This window comes from Equus przewalskii, chromosome 3, assembly GCF_037783145.1.
Source record: "Equus przewalskii isolate Varuska chromosome 3, EquPr2, whole genome shotgun sequence".
Classification (NCBI taxonomy): Eukaryota; Metazoa; Chordata; class Mammalia; order Perissodactyla; family Equidae; genus Equus; species Equus przewalskii.
In genome coordinates this window covers 53,662,937-53,676,600 of record NC_091833.1, presented here as the reverse complement: position 1 = coordinate 53,676,600, position 13,664 = coordinate 53,662,937, and the positions used below count along the sequence as shown (strand labels likewise).

The 13,664-nt window shown below is 44.1% G+C and overlaps 1 protein-coding gene and 1 long non-coding RNA gene across 2 annotated transcripts in view; one reads left to right on the top strand and one right to left on the bottom strand.

The window, feature by feature from the left end:
- HPSE (heparanase) overlaps positions 1-3,324 on the bottom strand; it is a 35,551-nt gene extending 32,227 nt beyond the window's left edge. The window contains exon 1 of the mRNA XM_008517195.2: positions 2,946-3,324. Within this exon, the coding sequence (XP_008515417.2) occupies positions 2,946-3,175 (230 nt within the window). The 5' untranslated portion in view covers positions 3,176-3,324. The remainder of the gene's footprint in view (positions 1-2,945) is intronic.
- A 1,821-nt stretch (positions 3,325-5,145) lies between these two features.
- On the top strand, positions 5,146-11,911 carry LOC139082288 (uncharacterized). The gene is made up of 4 exons (XR_011538134.1): positions 5,146-5,304; positions 6,755-6,861; positions 7,577-7,640; positions 8,411-11,911. It is a non-coding gene; the product is annotated as an uncharacterized lncRNA (long non-coding RNA).
- The last annotated feature ends 1,753 nt before the right edge of the window (positions 11,912-13,664 follow it).

Below are 13,664 nucleotides of genomic sequence, written 5' to 3'. Positions count from 1 at the left end.
GATTAGTTCCCTCGGGGAAGAGGACAAACTGGAAAGATACTCCTTTCCAATTCTAGATTGTTCTATCACTGGCATTTAAGTTCTGAGTATTTGGTGTTCTCTAACTGCAAATGTGAAACATACACGTGTTGGCCACCCTGGCAACCCAGCGCCATGCCATCTGCCTGAATTCGCTCAGGCCTCTCTGGAAGCACCTGCAGTGGCTGATTCTCCCACCCTCGGGTCAGAGCTTCTTTCCTTAGTCTATCAATCTTCTCGATTTGTTTCTGGACAAGCTACTTCTACCACATCCTTGCCCGGTTAAAAACATAAACCGCTTTGCTTCCTTTTTGTACACTGTTCTCTCTGCAATTAGCACCCAGGTTCAAGCTCTGCTCCTTCATGTAACAGCAGGCTGATCATGGGCAAGTGAGTGAATCTCCCTGAGCCTCAGTTTCTTCATTTTTTTTTTTTAAAGATTTTATTTTTTCCTTTTTCTCCCCAAAGGCCCCCAGTACATAGTTGCATATTCTTCGTTGTGGCTCCTTCTAGCTGTGGCATGTGGGACGCTGCCTCAGAGTGGCTTGATGAGCTGTGCCATGTCCGCGCCCAGGATTCGAACCAACAAAACACTGGGCCGCCTGCAGCGGAGCGTGCGAACTTAACCACTCGGCCACGGGGCCAGCCCCTTGTTTCTTCATTTTTAAAATGAGGATAATAATAGTGCTCACCTCATTGTTTTGTAGCAAGGACTAAATGAATCAATACCTAGAAGGTGCTTACAACAGGGCCTGACACATGACCTGGGCTCGATAGTGTCAGCTATTTTTATTGTCCTCCCCTCCTTATTACTTCGGCTCTCATGTGCTCAGCTCTTGCCATCTTGGCCAAGCATCTTCCCCTTTGAGGTGTAATAAAGCAATGCCCGTCTCACCCTCCGCTCCTGTGGACAGATACTAAGCTTAGTGTTGTCTTCTGAGACCGAAGCTAAATGTTGTGTCTTCTGAGATGGCCAGGCCACTCTGGGCTCTGTGCTAACCACGCTGGAGAGATGGACCCTCAGACCCTAATTCAGAAGCCAGGTCTTAGGTGAGAAGGAGAGGAGGCTCCTGCCTCTTTGAGCCGCAGTCTTTGAGGACATAGGTGGGGACAGGGTGGATGTGTTTGCAGATGCTTCTGGGGAGTGGGCATCAAAGACGGCCTCTGCTAGGGGAAGGGCCCTGGAGTGGTCAAGAGCCAGCCCTGGAGAGAAACCTGTGTGAACAGGAATACACTGTGTTTTGTAAGCCAAAAAAACCCCAGTTTTATCTGTTGCATGCTATGCTCTTTTGTTTTCATAATCGTCCAGCCTTTGACACAGATGTGGGGCCGGAGGAAAGTAAGCGTGCTATGGGAAATTGAGATGTGTTTAAGAGGAGGCAAGGGATCACCCTCGCTGAATTGCAGACTGGAAGTTCTGTGTGTTTGGGGAGTGGTGCTAGTCAATTAGTTAACTTGACTGGAGGGTGATCAGGCCTGGACCCCAAAAGTCATACCGTAGGTTTTGTCCTTTAGACCTGTTTCTCCAGGAGGGGATCCCCAAATGCCGCTCCTGGGACCTACGCCGGCTTCCGCAGCAGCAAACTTGAGTCCTCACATTTCAGCAAGTGGTCATCTCCTTCATCCCTCTATTTTTTCAGTGTCACCTCACACCCTCTCATCCCCCCACTCCCCCTCCCAAGCTAGGCCTGGGGTCCAGAGATACGGAGCCCTGTAGTTCAGTGTTTCTCCGGAGGAATCTTTCTGTCTTCCAACCAGCTGCTGCCTGGTATCGACCTCCTATCCCAAAGGGGAAGGAGAAAAGTGGGGCCTCCTCCCCACCAGGAAAGTCTGCCTCTCCTGCCACAGCAGGAAAGAAGGAAGTTAACTATGATCAAAAGAAACACAGAGAACTGGTCAGTGGTTAGCAAATACTCACTATTTTCCGAAGGAAGCAATTAGCTTAAATTTTGAACACTCTGTGTCAAACACTGTGCTAAGAACTTACTTATTATCTCATCAGATCCTCATCACAATCATACAAGAAGGTTGTAGAAGTTCCATTCCACAGGTGAGGAAATTGAGGCTTGGAGTTGTCAAGCCACCTGTAAAAACCAAGCCACCCAACTTTGGCAGAGTTGGGGATCAAGCCAGGGAGGTCTGACTGCCAATCTCTTACCCATTAGGCTACCTGCTCTTATTTGCAACATAAAGGACTGAAATTAGCAATGGCAGCTGACAGCATGGGCAGAGGAAGGACAGCATGGTGCTGTCAGGCAACGGCGAGATTCCCAGCTGTCTGAGGTGGCTGGGGTGTGGCTGTCTCCGCAGGCTCTCATGACCTAGATGAGTGGCCCAGATGACCTAGGACTGTCTCTGCAGCTCCCTGTCTTGGGATCAGCCTGCACTCCTAGAGCAGGGGCGGCTGAGCCTGCGCCAGGTTCAGTCTGTCTCAGGTGAGAAAAAAATTACCACTGATAAAGCGGTGGCACGTTTTGCAGCCTCATCTTACAGAGAGCTCTTTTTAGTAAGGCTCTGTAAGTCACTGCAATAGTATTCCAGGTCTCATTTAGAAAATATTTTTAGATTTTTTTAATGAAAAGAATGTAATATGGGAAATCTCTGTACCTTGTGCTCAATTTTGCTGTGAATCTAAAACTGCTCTTTAAAAGTTTATTAAAATGTATCTATCAGTTTAAGAGACGGAAGCCTGGTTCACAATCTCACTTGTCCTAGACTATGCAGCAAATTCAAGTTTCTTTTCCAAATTTCCCCTTAAAACCCGGCCCTTAGTTGGCGCTCGGGCAACACTCCATGAATGAATGAAGGCGGTAAAGAGTGGTTTGTGGGTGGCTGCCTAGAGAGGCAAAAGGGAGGAGAGTGGTAGCAGCCGGACGTGGATGTCAGGAGCACAGGGGAGGGACAGGGACCGGGAGGCCAGCGCTTACCCCAGGAAGGTGAGGAAGCGCGGGTCCGTGGCCAGGTTGGCGTCGATGGTGAAGGACAGGAAGGCGGGGCTCACCAGGTGCACCGGCCGCTCGGTGGAGAAGTCCAGCTCCACGGCGTCCTCAGCTTGCGCGGGGCCCGCCCGGGCGCCCGGGGAGAAGGGACCGAGCGGCCCCAGCAGCAGCAGCAGCGGCGGCGACAGCGGCAGCCCCCCCGTCCAGTGCAGCAGCATCTCGAGCTCACCTGGCTGCCCCACCGGCGGGCGGCGGCGCAGCAACCTCGCGCACTTCCTCCCGCCAGCCCACAGCGCCCTTTTCTCCTCTCCTCCACGCTATCGCTCCTCCTCACCCCTCCCACTGCGCCCGGCATCCTCCCACTCCTGACCTGCATCCCTCCCACTGCTCCCTCCCTCCCCGCCCCGCCTCCCCCGCTCACTCCCGCTTCCTTGCACGCTTTCCCTTCGGTGGCAGTCGCGGTTACAAAATCACCCACACCCATTGCAAGGGCGCGGACATGGCCGGGATCCAATCGCCCAGGAAGCCTGGGGAGGGAGCGCCCGGGGAGGAGCGCTGGGCATCTCGGACTCGGCTTCCCGAAGCACAATGTTTTGTGCGCTCTGGTGGGAACACCACCGTTTCCCTCTTCCAGGTCCCATCTGGGTGGCGCCGGGTCTTCTGACCCTCAACTAAAGCTTCTCGTTGCGCATTCATCGCTTCCCTACGCTCCCCGCTCCTCCCCAATCTGGTTTATAAACACCTGCTTGTCACTTGCGCGTGGCAAAATTTGATCAATGGTGTGTCCTCTGGCCAGAGAACTGTTTCCCGGAAATCTTACTTTCGCCTGAAGAATCTGACCTGGGCATTGGCTAACCTACAGCTAGAAAGAAATCAACCTCCCAAAATTCCCTATTAACGTCGCAGGAGAACAGAGTTTAGCAGGGCCGTCAAGTATTAGGTGCTCCAACACCTGAAACTCAGGACATGAAGCCTCCACACAAGTGTGGGGTAGTGACAATCCCTTGAATTTGGAGCCTGTGCCAAATTTCCCCTCTACACATTGATCTTTAGCTGTTGACCAAACTTTTCTTCAGTTTCCTTTTGATGCCTACATCGATGTATAATTATAACAAGCACCGTGCACTTGGGGCTTCCTATATGCCTGGTACCATAAGAGGTGCTTATCTGTATTCTGTAAATCCCACAGCTCTGCCAAGTGCGTATTATCCTCATTTTGCACACGAGGACCCAAGCTCTTAGATATTAACATGTGCAAGCGTCAGAATCGGGATGTGAAGGCAGTTACACAACCCCAAGCAGATGGCAGCCTGTCTCAGCTGACATGTAACTTCCTCAAAGAAGTTTTGCCTGACCCTCCAGGCAGCTGAGGTCTCCCAAGACATTCTCTTTACAGCATCCCGAACTCGCTGGAGCTTACCACGTTTGTTAGTATAGTGAATGTTGCTCCACGTGGGCCTCTTCCGCTAGATTATAGACTCTGAGAAAGCAGAGATGGGGTTTGTCTTGCTCACCGAAGCTCGAGGCACTGTGCTTGGCGCTTCGTAGGCATCCAATAAATATTTATTCAGTAAGCAAATAACACAAAAACTCTTAGAACTTTCCGCTTAGATCGCACCACCAATAAGGCGATAAATAAAAATGGATTGTTTTGAAATTTATATCTAATTTGCATAGATCTATCTATTCTTAAGCAACTTAAAAGTTAAATGTATAGTTAATTGAGTTATAGTTGAGAGATTTTGTGTGTATCAGTTACTATTTTGCAACCTGAATCAGGCTTATGTCCTACAATTATGCACCAGAAAAAATATTCATGTATAAACAGCAAGCCACCAGGAGGTCATATGGAGGCAGATGTGGAGGTGAAAAAGCAGAAGCCTCGGCTCTTTTTCTACTTTTGTCGTGACATTGATCCTACATCCCACTCTGTGCCCCAGTTGTCGTGGGGCAAAAGTCACACCAATTTCTTTGGACTATTTGGGTGATTTGAAAAGTGGACCATTGAGAGTTTTCTAAATAGTGTATCCTCATGACATCCCAAGATGTGGGCCAGTGCGGTCCAGATGTGAGTTACTAATATGGAAACTGGGAGAACACAAATGAGGAAGCGAAACAGAGTGACTTGCACACATGATGATCTCTTGCTTGAGATCACATGAGTTTCTGGCTCCTGGATCTAAATTGGTTTGATCCATTATGCCAGATAAGAGGAATATATGGGTACGTAGGAGAGAGAAACAGGCGGTAATGTTAATAGAAATTATCATTTCAGAGACACTTTGTGGGATCTTGGGCCAGTTTTTCAACCTCTGGGAGCCTCAACTTTTTCATCTGTAAAGTGCAGGTAATAATGCCTATTTCATAGTGCTTTTTTTAAGAAGTAATTGACTTAATATATATAACACATCCAGCTCCATATACAATATGAAGGGGGTGTTCAACAGATGAGTTTTTATTCTTATTATTGCTTCGTTTAATATTCACGATACCCTTGTAAAGTAGATTTAGACCCAGCTTCTGATTCCAGGTCCAGAGATTTTCCACTCTATCACCCAGATTTGGCAACTCACAAATTATGTGATGAAAATGATTTAGAATTAAAAATCTTCAAATGCACTAGGACAGTTCATGTGAATCGTTTAATAATTATAAAGTGGCATCACTTCCATGTGGCCTTTGGGTTGATTTCAGTAGTGGTACTGGGTTTTTAGGGACTCACACAAGGTTCACCTGGTCAACAGCTACAAACAATTGTAAGACAACAGGCTGATTTCAGGGCATCTTTATAAAATAATCATCTTTTCACTTGCCTGTCTAGAAAATTAAGATTTTCCTAATGTAGAGGGCAGTCTCTTAGGCATTTGGGGTTCCCTTGAGGCTGTATAAATAGTTTACATATGCTATGTTGTTTCGAGTTATTGGGTTGAAACTTACTAAAGTTAAGTTTTAGTTTTAATTTTTCAGTGATCAAACTATACTCTGAAACAAGGAGAAAGTAAAAGCGGAAATGTGGTAGGGGCTGGAAAGAAGGAAGTTCACATGTTTCGAGTGCATGCTGTTCTTCAAGGTGCTTTCCCATATTCGTTTATTCATCTAGTCGAGCAGATATTTATTGGGTGCCTACAATGTGCCAAGCAATGAGCCAGGCAGCTGTAAGCAGCAAGCAGGAATGGTCCCTGCACTCTGGAGCTTCCAGTCTTACTGGGGAGGCAGATAGTGTTTAAAAGGGGCAGGAGGGGGCCGGCCCATGGAGTAGTAGTTAAGTTCAGTGTGCTCCACTTCAGCAGCCCAGGTTCACAGGTTCGGATCCCGGGCACGGACCTACACCACTCATCAAGCCATGCTGTGGTGGCAACCCACATGCAAAATAGAGGAAGATAGGCACAGATGTTAGCTCAGGGCCAGTCTTCCTCACCAAAAAAGGGGGGAGTGCAAGGAGGAGTCATTCAAGGCTAAGAAGATGGCAGGTGCAAAGGTCCTGGGATGCAGCTGGATCAGAGAGAGAGAGAGGGGCAGCTGGGGACATAGAGACTGACGTTGAAAGGCCGTGAAGTATCTTGGGAGCAATGGGAAGCCACTGAATGGTCTTCGAGCCTGGGGTGGGGGATGTGATATGATCAGATTTATATTTTTAAAAGGCAAACTGTAGATATTCTGTTTCCAGTTTTGTATAGATGTCTGTTTATAGAACATGGATGTGCATTTCTCTATAGATATAGATAGTTTCTAGTTTTCTTCTATTAAGCTTATGTCTACTATTCCCTATAAATATGTGTATCTCTCTGTGTCTGTAGGAAAGTGGGTACTTGAAGCCAGTAAGTGAGCCAGAAAGTGTCAGAGAAAGCAGGAAGTATCCCAGGATAATGACTTATAAGTCCCAGCGGTCACACACAAGAACCAGGTAGGTTATTATGGTGTAGGCTGAACAATTATTCAAAAGTCCCCAGAGGAGATCTGACTGTCCAATTTTGGCCACCTGTCTTTAGGATGATGAAGGCCTTGGGAGACCTTGTTAATTATACTCATGCCAAAAAAGCACAATAATGTGAATTAAGTGGGATATTGTTTGCTGTTACCCCCAAGCTCTGTAAACAGTGTAAGCAGCACAAACGCAGGGCAGATAAGGGAGTGTTTCCAGAAAATGCATTGGAAATAGGGACATGGTTGGGCTTGAGATATAGGAAGGAGGTGTCCTATCCTAATATTACATGTGTAATCTGTATACTATCCTATCTCTACTGTGTTCTTGGCTTTTGGCCAGGCGTCCGGTCTTGGCTCTCCCAAGAAATAAGTGCTATGAAGTGGGTTGAGAGTATTCCCTGCTTTGTTGACTCCAGATGAGGAGTTAATAAGGAAGGTGGCCTGTGTAGGAAACTGCCCTTGTAGTGGAACCCATTCAGCGCCAGTGACTAAGGCCTTGTAATGGCCACTGTTTGAAGTGTATCTTGGAGGGGCAGTTGCTTCTATAAAATTTATTGAATAGTTGGTTCGGTCATGACTGTGTAGTTATTTGAATATTGCATTAGACTTTGGCATTATTTCATAAAATAAGTATAAATGGAAAATACTATTGATGAGAAACATACATCTCACTAACTTACTTCATTTGCAACTAGGTTGGAAATCATTAGGTGTGCTGATGGGGACAAACCTTTATTCTCAATCTGATGCTCTTCAGAGGTAAGTGGGCCAAATGTGCATTCACTTCTGAAGGAAAAACTTGTATTGAAGAACTTATTGAGAAAGACTAGCAATAACCTTATTTTAATCCAAACTCAAACAAATAAACTTTATTAAAAAATGTTTGTGGGGCAGTTAGGGAAACATAGACTGGATATTTCATGATATTAAACAAGTTATTGTTAAGCTTTTAAGGTGGGATAATGGCATTGTGGCTTTTCTTTTCTTTTTTTTTTTTAGGAAGATTAACCCTGAGCTAACGTCCACTGCCAATCCTCCACTTTTTGCTGAGGAAGATTGGCCCTGAGCTAACATCTGTGTGTGGCTATTTTTCAAGAATCCTTATCTTTTAGAGTCGTGTTCTGATGTGTTTATCAGTACACTGATATATTTGGGATTTGCTTCAAAATGAACTCAGCGGGAGGAGCGCAGTGGGTATGGGGATGGGTGAAACAAGATGGACCGTGAGTGAACAATTATTGAAGCCGGGCGATGGGGTGCCATGGCTGCAGCAGATTTTATTTTCTGAATATGACCGTAACAATATTTCCCATCGCACATGTTCTTCTGTAATTTGACCTTTCCATCCTCCCACAGAAAGGTGGGGATCTATGTCCCTTCCCCTTGACTGTTAGGCAGGCTTTTAAGCCCTTTAATCAATATGGTACGACAGAAATGACACAGTGTGACTTCTGAGGCTGGGTCGGAAAAGACTCTGCAGCTCCCACCTCATCCTCTTGGTCTGCTTTCTCTCCCATACTTTCTCTTAGTGTGCTCCCTCTGGGAACCCAGCTGCCACATTAGGAGAAGCCCAGGGAGAGGCCATGAGTAGATGCTCCAGTTGACAGCCCCAGCACAGCTCAGGCTCCAAGCCAGCCCAGCCCAGGAACCATACACATGAGTGAGGAAATCGCCGGATGATTCCAGCGCTGGTGATTCAAGTCACACCAGCCAAAGTTGGTTACACAGCAAAAGACGAATGAAATAGAGTTGCATTGTGCTATTGTATCTACTTTTGTGTTTATCTGAAAATTGTCCATAGTAAAAAGTTTTTAAAAGGTTTCTATGACCATTAAAAGAGAATGCTAGAAATACACCATCAGATCATCTAAAAGGCAAGATGTGCTTTGATATTTTATAATGGTTTTAGCTCTCTGAGGACAGAATCCCCCTTACAGTATGGTAAACTTTCGGACTTCTTGCTCATACGCATGCAGCATGCGTGAAATTCAGGGGCGGTCTAGATGAGTGTTCTCGGGTTAAATTGGAGAGCAGTAAGTATGGTGAGACAGTTGGTAGGAGAGATTCCAATATTCTGAGTGAAAGGGTCAAATTAGAATACAGATTTTATGTGAAAGGAAGCAGCTCAAACCCTTATTTCTTCTTCATGGGTGCTGGGATTAGGGACAATCTTTTCTTTTTCTATCATAGTTGATTAACTTCTGGACAGGAGGCTGATCAACTAAGTTAAAGATCTTTGTACCTCCCTTTCCCTCTCTTTGATGCCTGTGCTTTGTGAGGGAAATGGAAATAGCTTTATTTTATTTCTGTTTATAAAGTGAATTCATGTTCTTTTAAAAAAATATATCTAGAAGCAACTCAAATGTCCATTGACAGGTGAATATATAAAAATGTGTATATACATACAATGGAATATCATTGAGCCTTAAGACGAAGGAAATTCTATCACATGCTACAGCGTGGGTGAACCATGAGGATATTATGCTAAGAGAAATAAGACAGTCACACACACAAAAACAAATACCGTATGATTCCACTTATATGAAGCTCCTAGATTAGTCAAATTTATAGAGACAGGAAGCAGAATGGTGCTTCCCAGGGACTGGGGGAGGGGAGAATGGGGACTTGTTCAACAGGTACAGAGTTTCAGATTTGCAAGATGAAAAAGCTCTGGAGATCTGGTTCACAACAAGGTGAATATGCTTAACATCACTGGACTGTGCAGTTGAAGATGGTTGAGATGATTTTATGTTATGTGTTTTTTACCACAATAACATTTTTAAAAAATCAGTATATATAGAAAAGGAATAAAGAAGAAACTAAGTATCTCTATAATCTTATAGCCTAGAAATAATTAGCATTAATTGGTATGTATCCTTTTGTACATTTTTCCTATGGATAGACAAACATCCACACATTTATTTTAATTAAGTATAGCATCACACCATACCTACTTAACAATAAAGAAAATATCTTTTCATTCAATAAATATGTTTTCATGCACCATTTCAATGACTGCAGAGTTTTCCTCCAATGAGGTGTGTGGCAGAATAAAACCTTGGTAGTAGTTGTCAAAGCTTTTGGTTTCAAGACTCATTTACGCTATTAAAAATTATTAGGATCCCAGAGAATTTTGGGGTTTTTTTATTTGTTTTTTGGGGTTTTTTTTTTGAGGAAGGTTACCCCTGAGCTAACATCTGCTGCCAATCCTCCTCTTTTTGCTGACGAAGACTGGCCCTGAGCTAACATCCATGCCCATCTTCCTCTACTTTATATGTGGGACGCCTGCCACAGCATGGCTGTCAAGCGGTGCCATGTCTGCACCCGGGATCTGAACCGGCGAACCCCGGGACGCCAAAGCAGAACATGTGAACTTAATTGCTGCATCACTGGGCCGGCCCCCCAAAGAATTTTTGATGTGAATGATATCTGTGATATTTGATGTGCCAGATATTAAAACTGAGAAATTTAAAAATATTTATTTATTAATTCATTTAAAAATAACTATAATAAACACATTTCATACTAATATAAATAACATTTTTATGAAAAATAACTATTTTCTAAAACAAGAAAATTAGTGAGAAAGGCATTGTTTTACATTTCTGCAAATCTCTCATGTCTGGCTTAAGAAGAGAAGATTTTTACAACTTCTGTAGTCAATCTGTTACGACTTTACATGTCATGTAGTTTCTGGAAAACTGTATTGTACTCTCATGGGAGAAGGAAAATAGCAAATAACATCTGAGTATTATTATGAAAAGAATTTTGACCTTGCATTTCCCATTATCTTATTATAAAAGTTGCATAATACAGAAAAGTTGAAAGAATTATACTGTGAACACCCGTATAACCATCACCTAAATTCTACAGTTAACATTTTGCTGTGTTTGTTCTATCCTGTGTCTACCCATCTAACCATCCCACTATCCCATCCATGAATCTATCTTATTTTTTAATTGAGATATAATTCTCGTGTCATAAATTCACTCTTTTAAAGTGTACAATTCAGTGGTTTTTAGTATATTCGCAAGATTATGCAACTATCATCACTATCTAATTCCAGAACATTTTCAACACCCCAAAAAGAAATCCTGTACTCATTAAGCAGTCACTCTCCACTGCCATCTACTCTCTGTCTCTATGGATTTGCCTGTTCTGGACATTTCACACAAAAGGAATCATACAGTATGTAGCATTCTGTGTCTGGCTTCCTTCACTTAGCAGAATGTTTTCAAGGACCATCCATGTTGTAGCGTGAATCAGTACTTTATTCCTTTCGATGGCTGAATAATATTCCATTGTATGGATATATCACATGTATTTGTCCACTTATCGGTTGACAGACATTTGTGTTGTTTCCCCATTGTGGCTATTATGTATAATGCGCCTGTGAACATTCATGCACAAGTTTTTGCGTGGACATATGTTTTCAATTCTCTTGGGTATGTACCTTAGGAGTGGAATTGCTGAGTCGTATGATAACTCTATGTTGAACATTTTGAAGAACTGCCAAACTGTTTTCCATGGTACTGTACCATATTATGTTCCCACCAGCAACATATGAGGGTTCCACTTTTCCACATCCTTGCTAACACTTGTTATTGTTAGTCTTTTTGATTATAGCCATCCTAGTAGGTGTGAAGTGATATCTTATTGTGGTTTTGATTTGCACATCCCTAATGACAAATGATGCTAAACGTCTTTTCAAGTTCTTTTTGAGGACATATATTTTCTCTTCTCTAGGGTAGATAGCCAGGAGTGGAACTGTGGGTCATAGGGTTGTTATGAAACTGCCAGAACTTTTCGCAAGTGATCGTCCCGTTTCACGCTCTCAGGAACAATGTATGAGACGTCTGGTGGTTTCACATCCTCACCATTTAGTGTTGTCAGTTTGAAAAACTGTACTCATTATACACCCATATATGGTGTTTAATCCTATCTCTTTGTGGTTTTAATTTTCATTTCTCTGATGACTAATGATGTTTTTTATGTGCATATTTACCATTTGAATAGCTTCCTTTGTGAAATGACTGTCAGAATTTTTGCTAATCATATTGCATTCTAACATATGTAAAGGTTGTATGCCGGGCCAGCCACGTGGCGCAGCAGTTAAGTGCCCACGTTCCGCTTCTCTGAGGCCTGGGGCTCGCTGGTTCGGATCCCGGGTGCGGCCATGGCACCGCTTGGCATGCCGTGCTGTGGTAGGCGTCCCACATATAAAGCAGAGGAAGATGGGCATGGATGTTAGCTCAGGGCCAGGCTTCCTCAGCAAAAGAGGAGGACTGGCGGTAGTTAGCTTAGGGCTAATCTTCCTCGGGGAAAAAAAAAAGGTATGCCCTTCAAGATAGTATAGGGGCCGGCCCCGTGGCCAAGTGGTTAAGTTCGAGCACTCTGCTTCAGTGGCCCAGGGTTTCGCTGGTTCGTATCCTGGGCATGGACATGGCACCACTCATCAGGCCATGCTGACGCGGCATCCCACATGCCACAACTAGAAAGACCCACAACTGAAAATACACAACTATGTACTGGGAGGCTTTGGGGAGAAAAAGGAAAAATAAAATGTTTTTTAAAAAAAAGTATAAATAAAAAAATAATGCAGAATTCTGTGAATTCGGATACTTAATATCTGAAGAGCCAAAGAAGTGCAAAATGTATTGGCGTGATGGGCCAGTCTAGGCCGGGTGTCAGAGTTCTGTAAATTGATCTCAGAATTGGGGTCTGATAGAACTGACACCCAGGGATGCAGGCTATGTGACCAGGGTTGCATTAGGACTTTCATAGGCCCTGGGCACTTTTGTCTTTGTGGGAGAAAATATTAAAAATTGTATTTTATTACTGATTATTATAAAGATGAATATAATCCAACCTTGATTTGGCATTATATATTCATTATTATTATATTAAAATTTTTCTTCTGATTTTAAAAGAAATTAAAATATATTTGCAGACACCTTGATACCTGCTCAAAACAAGGTTGACATAAGCGAAGCCGTATTGTAGAAAAGAAACCATATTGTAACTTTAAATGTCCTCTAACTAGCCCAGACGTGCTCTGCAGATTTTGTGGCCCCTCCCAGCTGCTTTCAGACGGTAACTTTGTTCTTTTGAGTTCTCTAGGAATGTGATGAGCCCTGGGCAGAGAGTCTGTGCTGATGGCCATAGTGACAACTGAAAGATCAGGGTATAGGGCATTAGTCCATTCTCTGATGCATATCCAGTAAGACAGAGGACTATCAGGCACTGGGACCAGATGTCTGCCCCACCCACAGACCAGCCACCTCCCCCACCTGGAGACAGCCCCATATATAAGTGGCCTGTAGTGTTTGTTCTGTATGATGGTTCTTTTGGACATGAGTTGGCCATCTTCCCCCTTGCTAGCAAGCTGTAATAAAGTCCTTTCTCTCCTACCACCTTGCCTCCTGACTATTGGCATGTCTTGCAGCGAGCAGACGACCCACCTTGGGTGATAACAACTGAAAGTATCGGAGGTCCTAGATATTGTGCCATTCTGTTTAATGGATAAGTCAGTCCTGTTACCAACCACTCCCTCCTTAAATTAAGGCATGAAAAACTATAGTAATTGTAAAAGAGAATGCAACCTAGGTCAGGGTTGTGAGAAAAGCTGGCCTGTATGTCGGCAGTCCAGGCCCAACATCCAGGCTGGCTGTTCTGTGATGTCTAAAGCATCCGAGAAGGTAATTCCTGGAGTGTGTGGAATGACATAATCTTCCTTGATGGGGAAGCATCTCTCAACCCTCGACGGCATTAAGTATAAGGGTG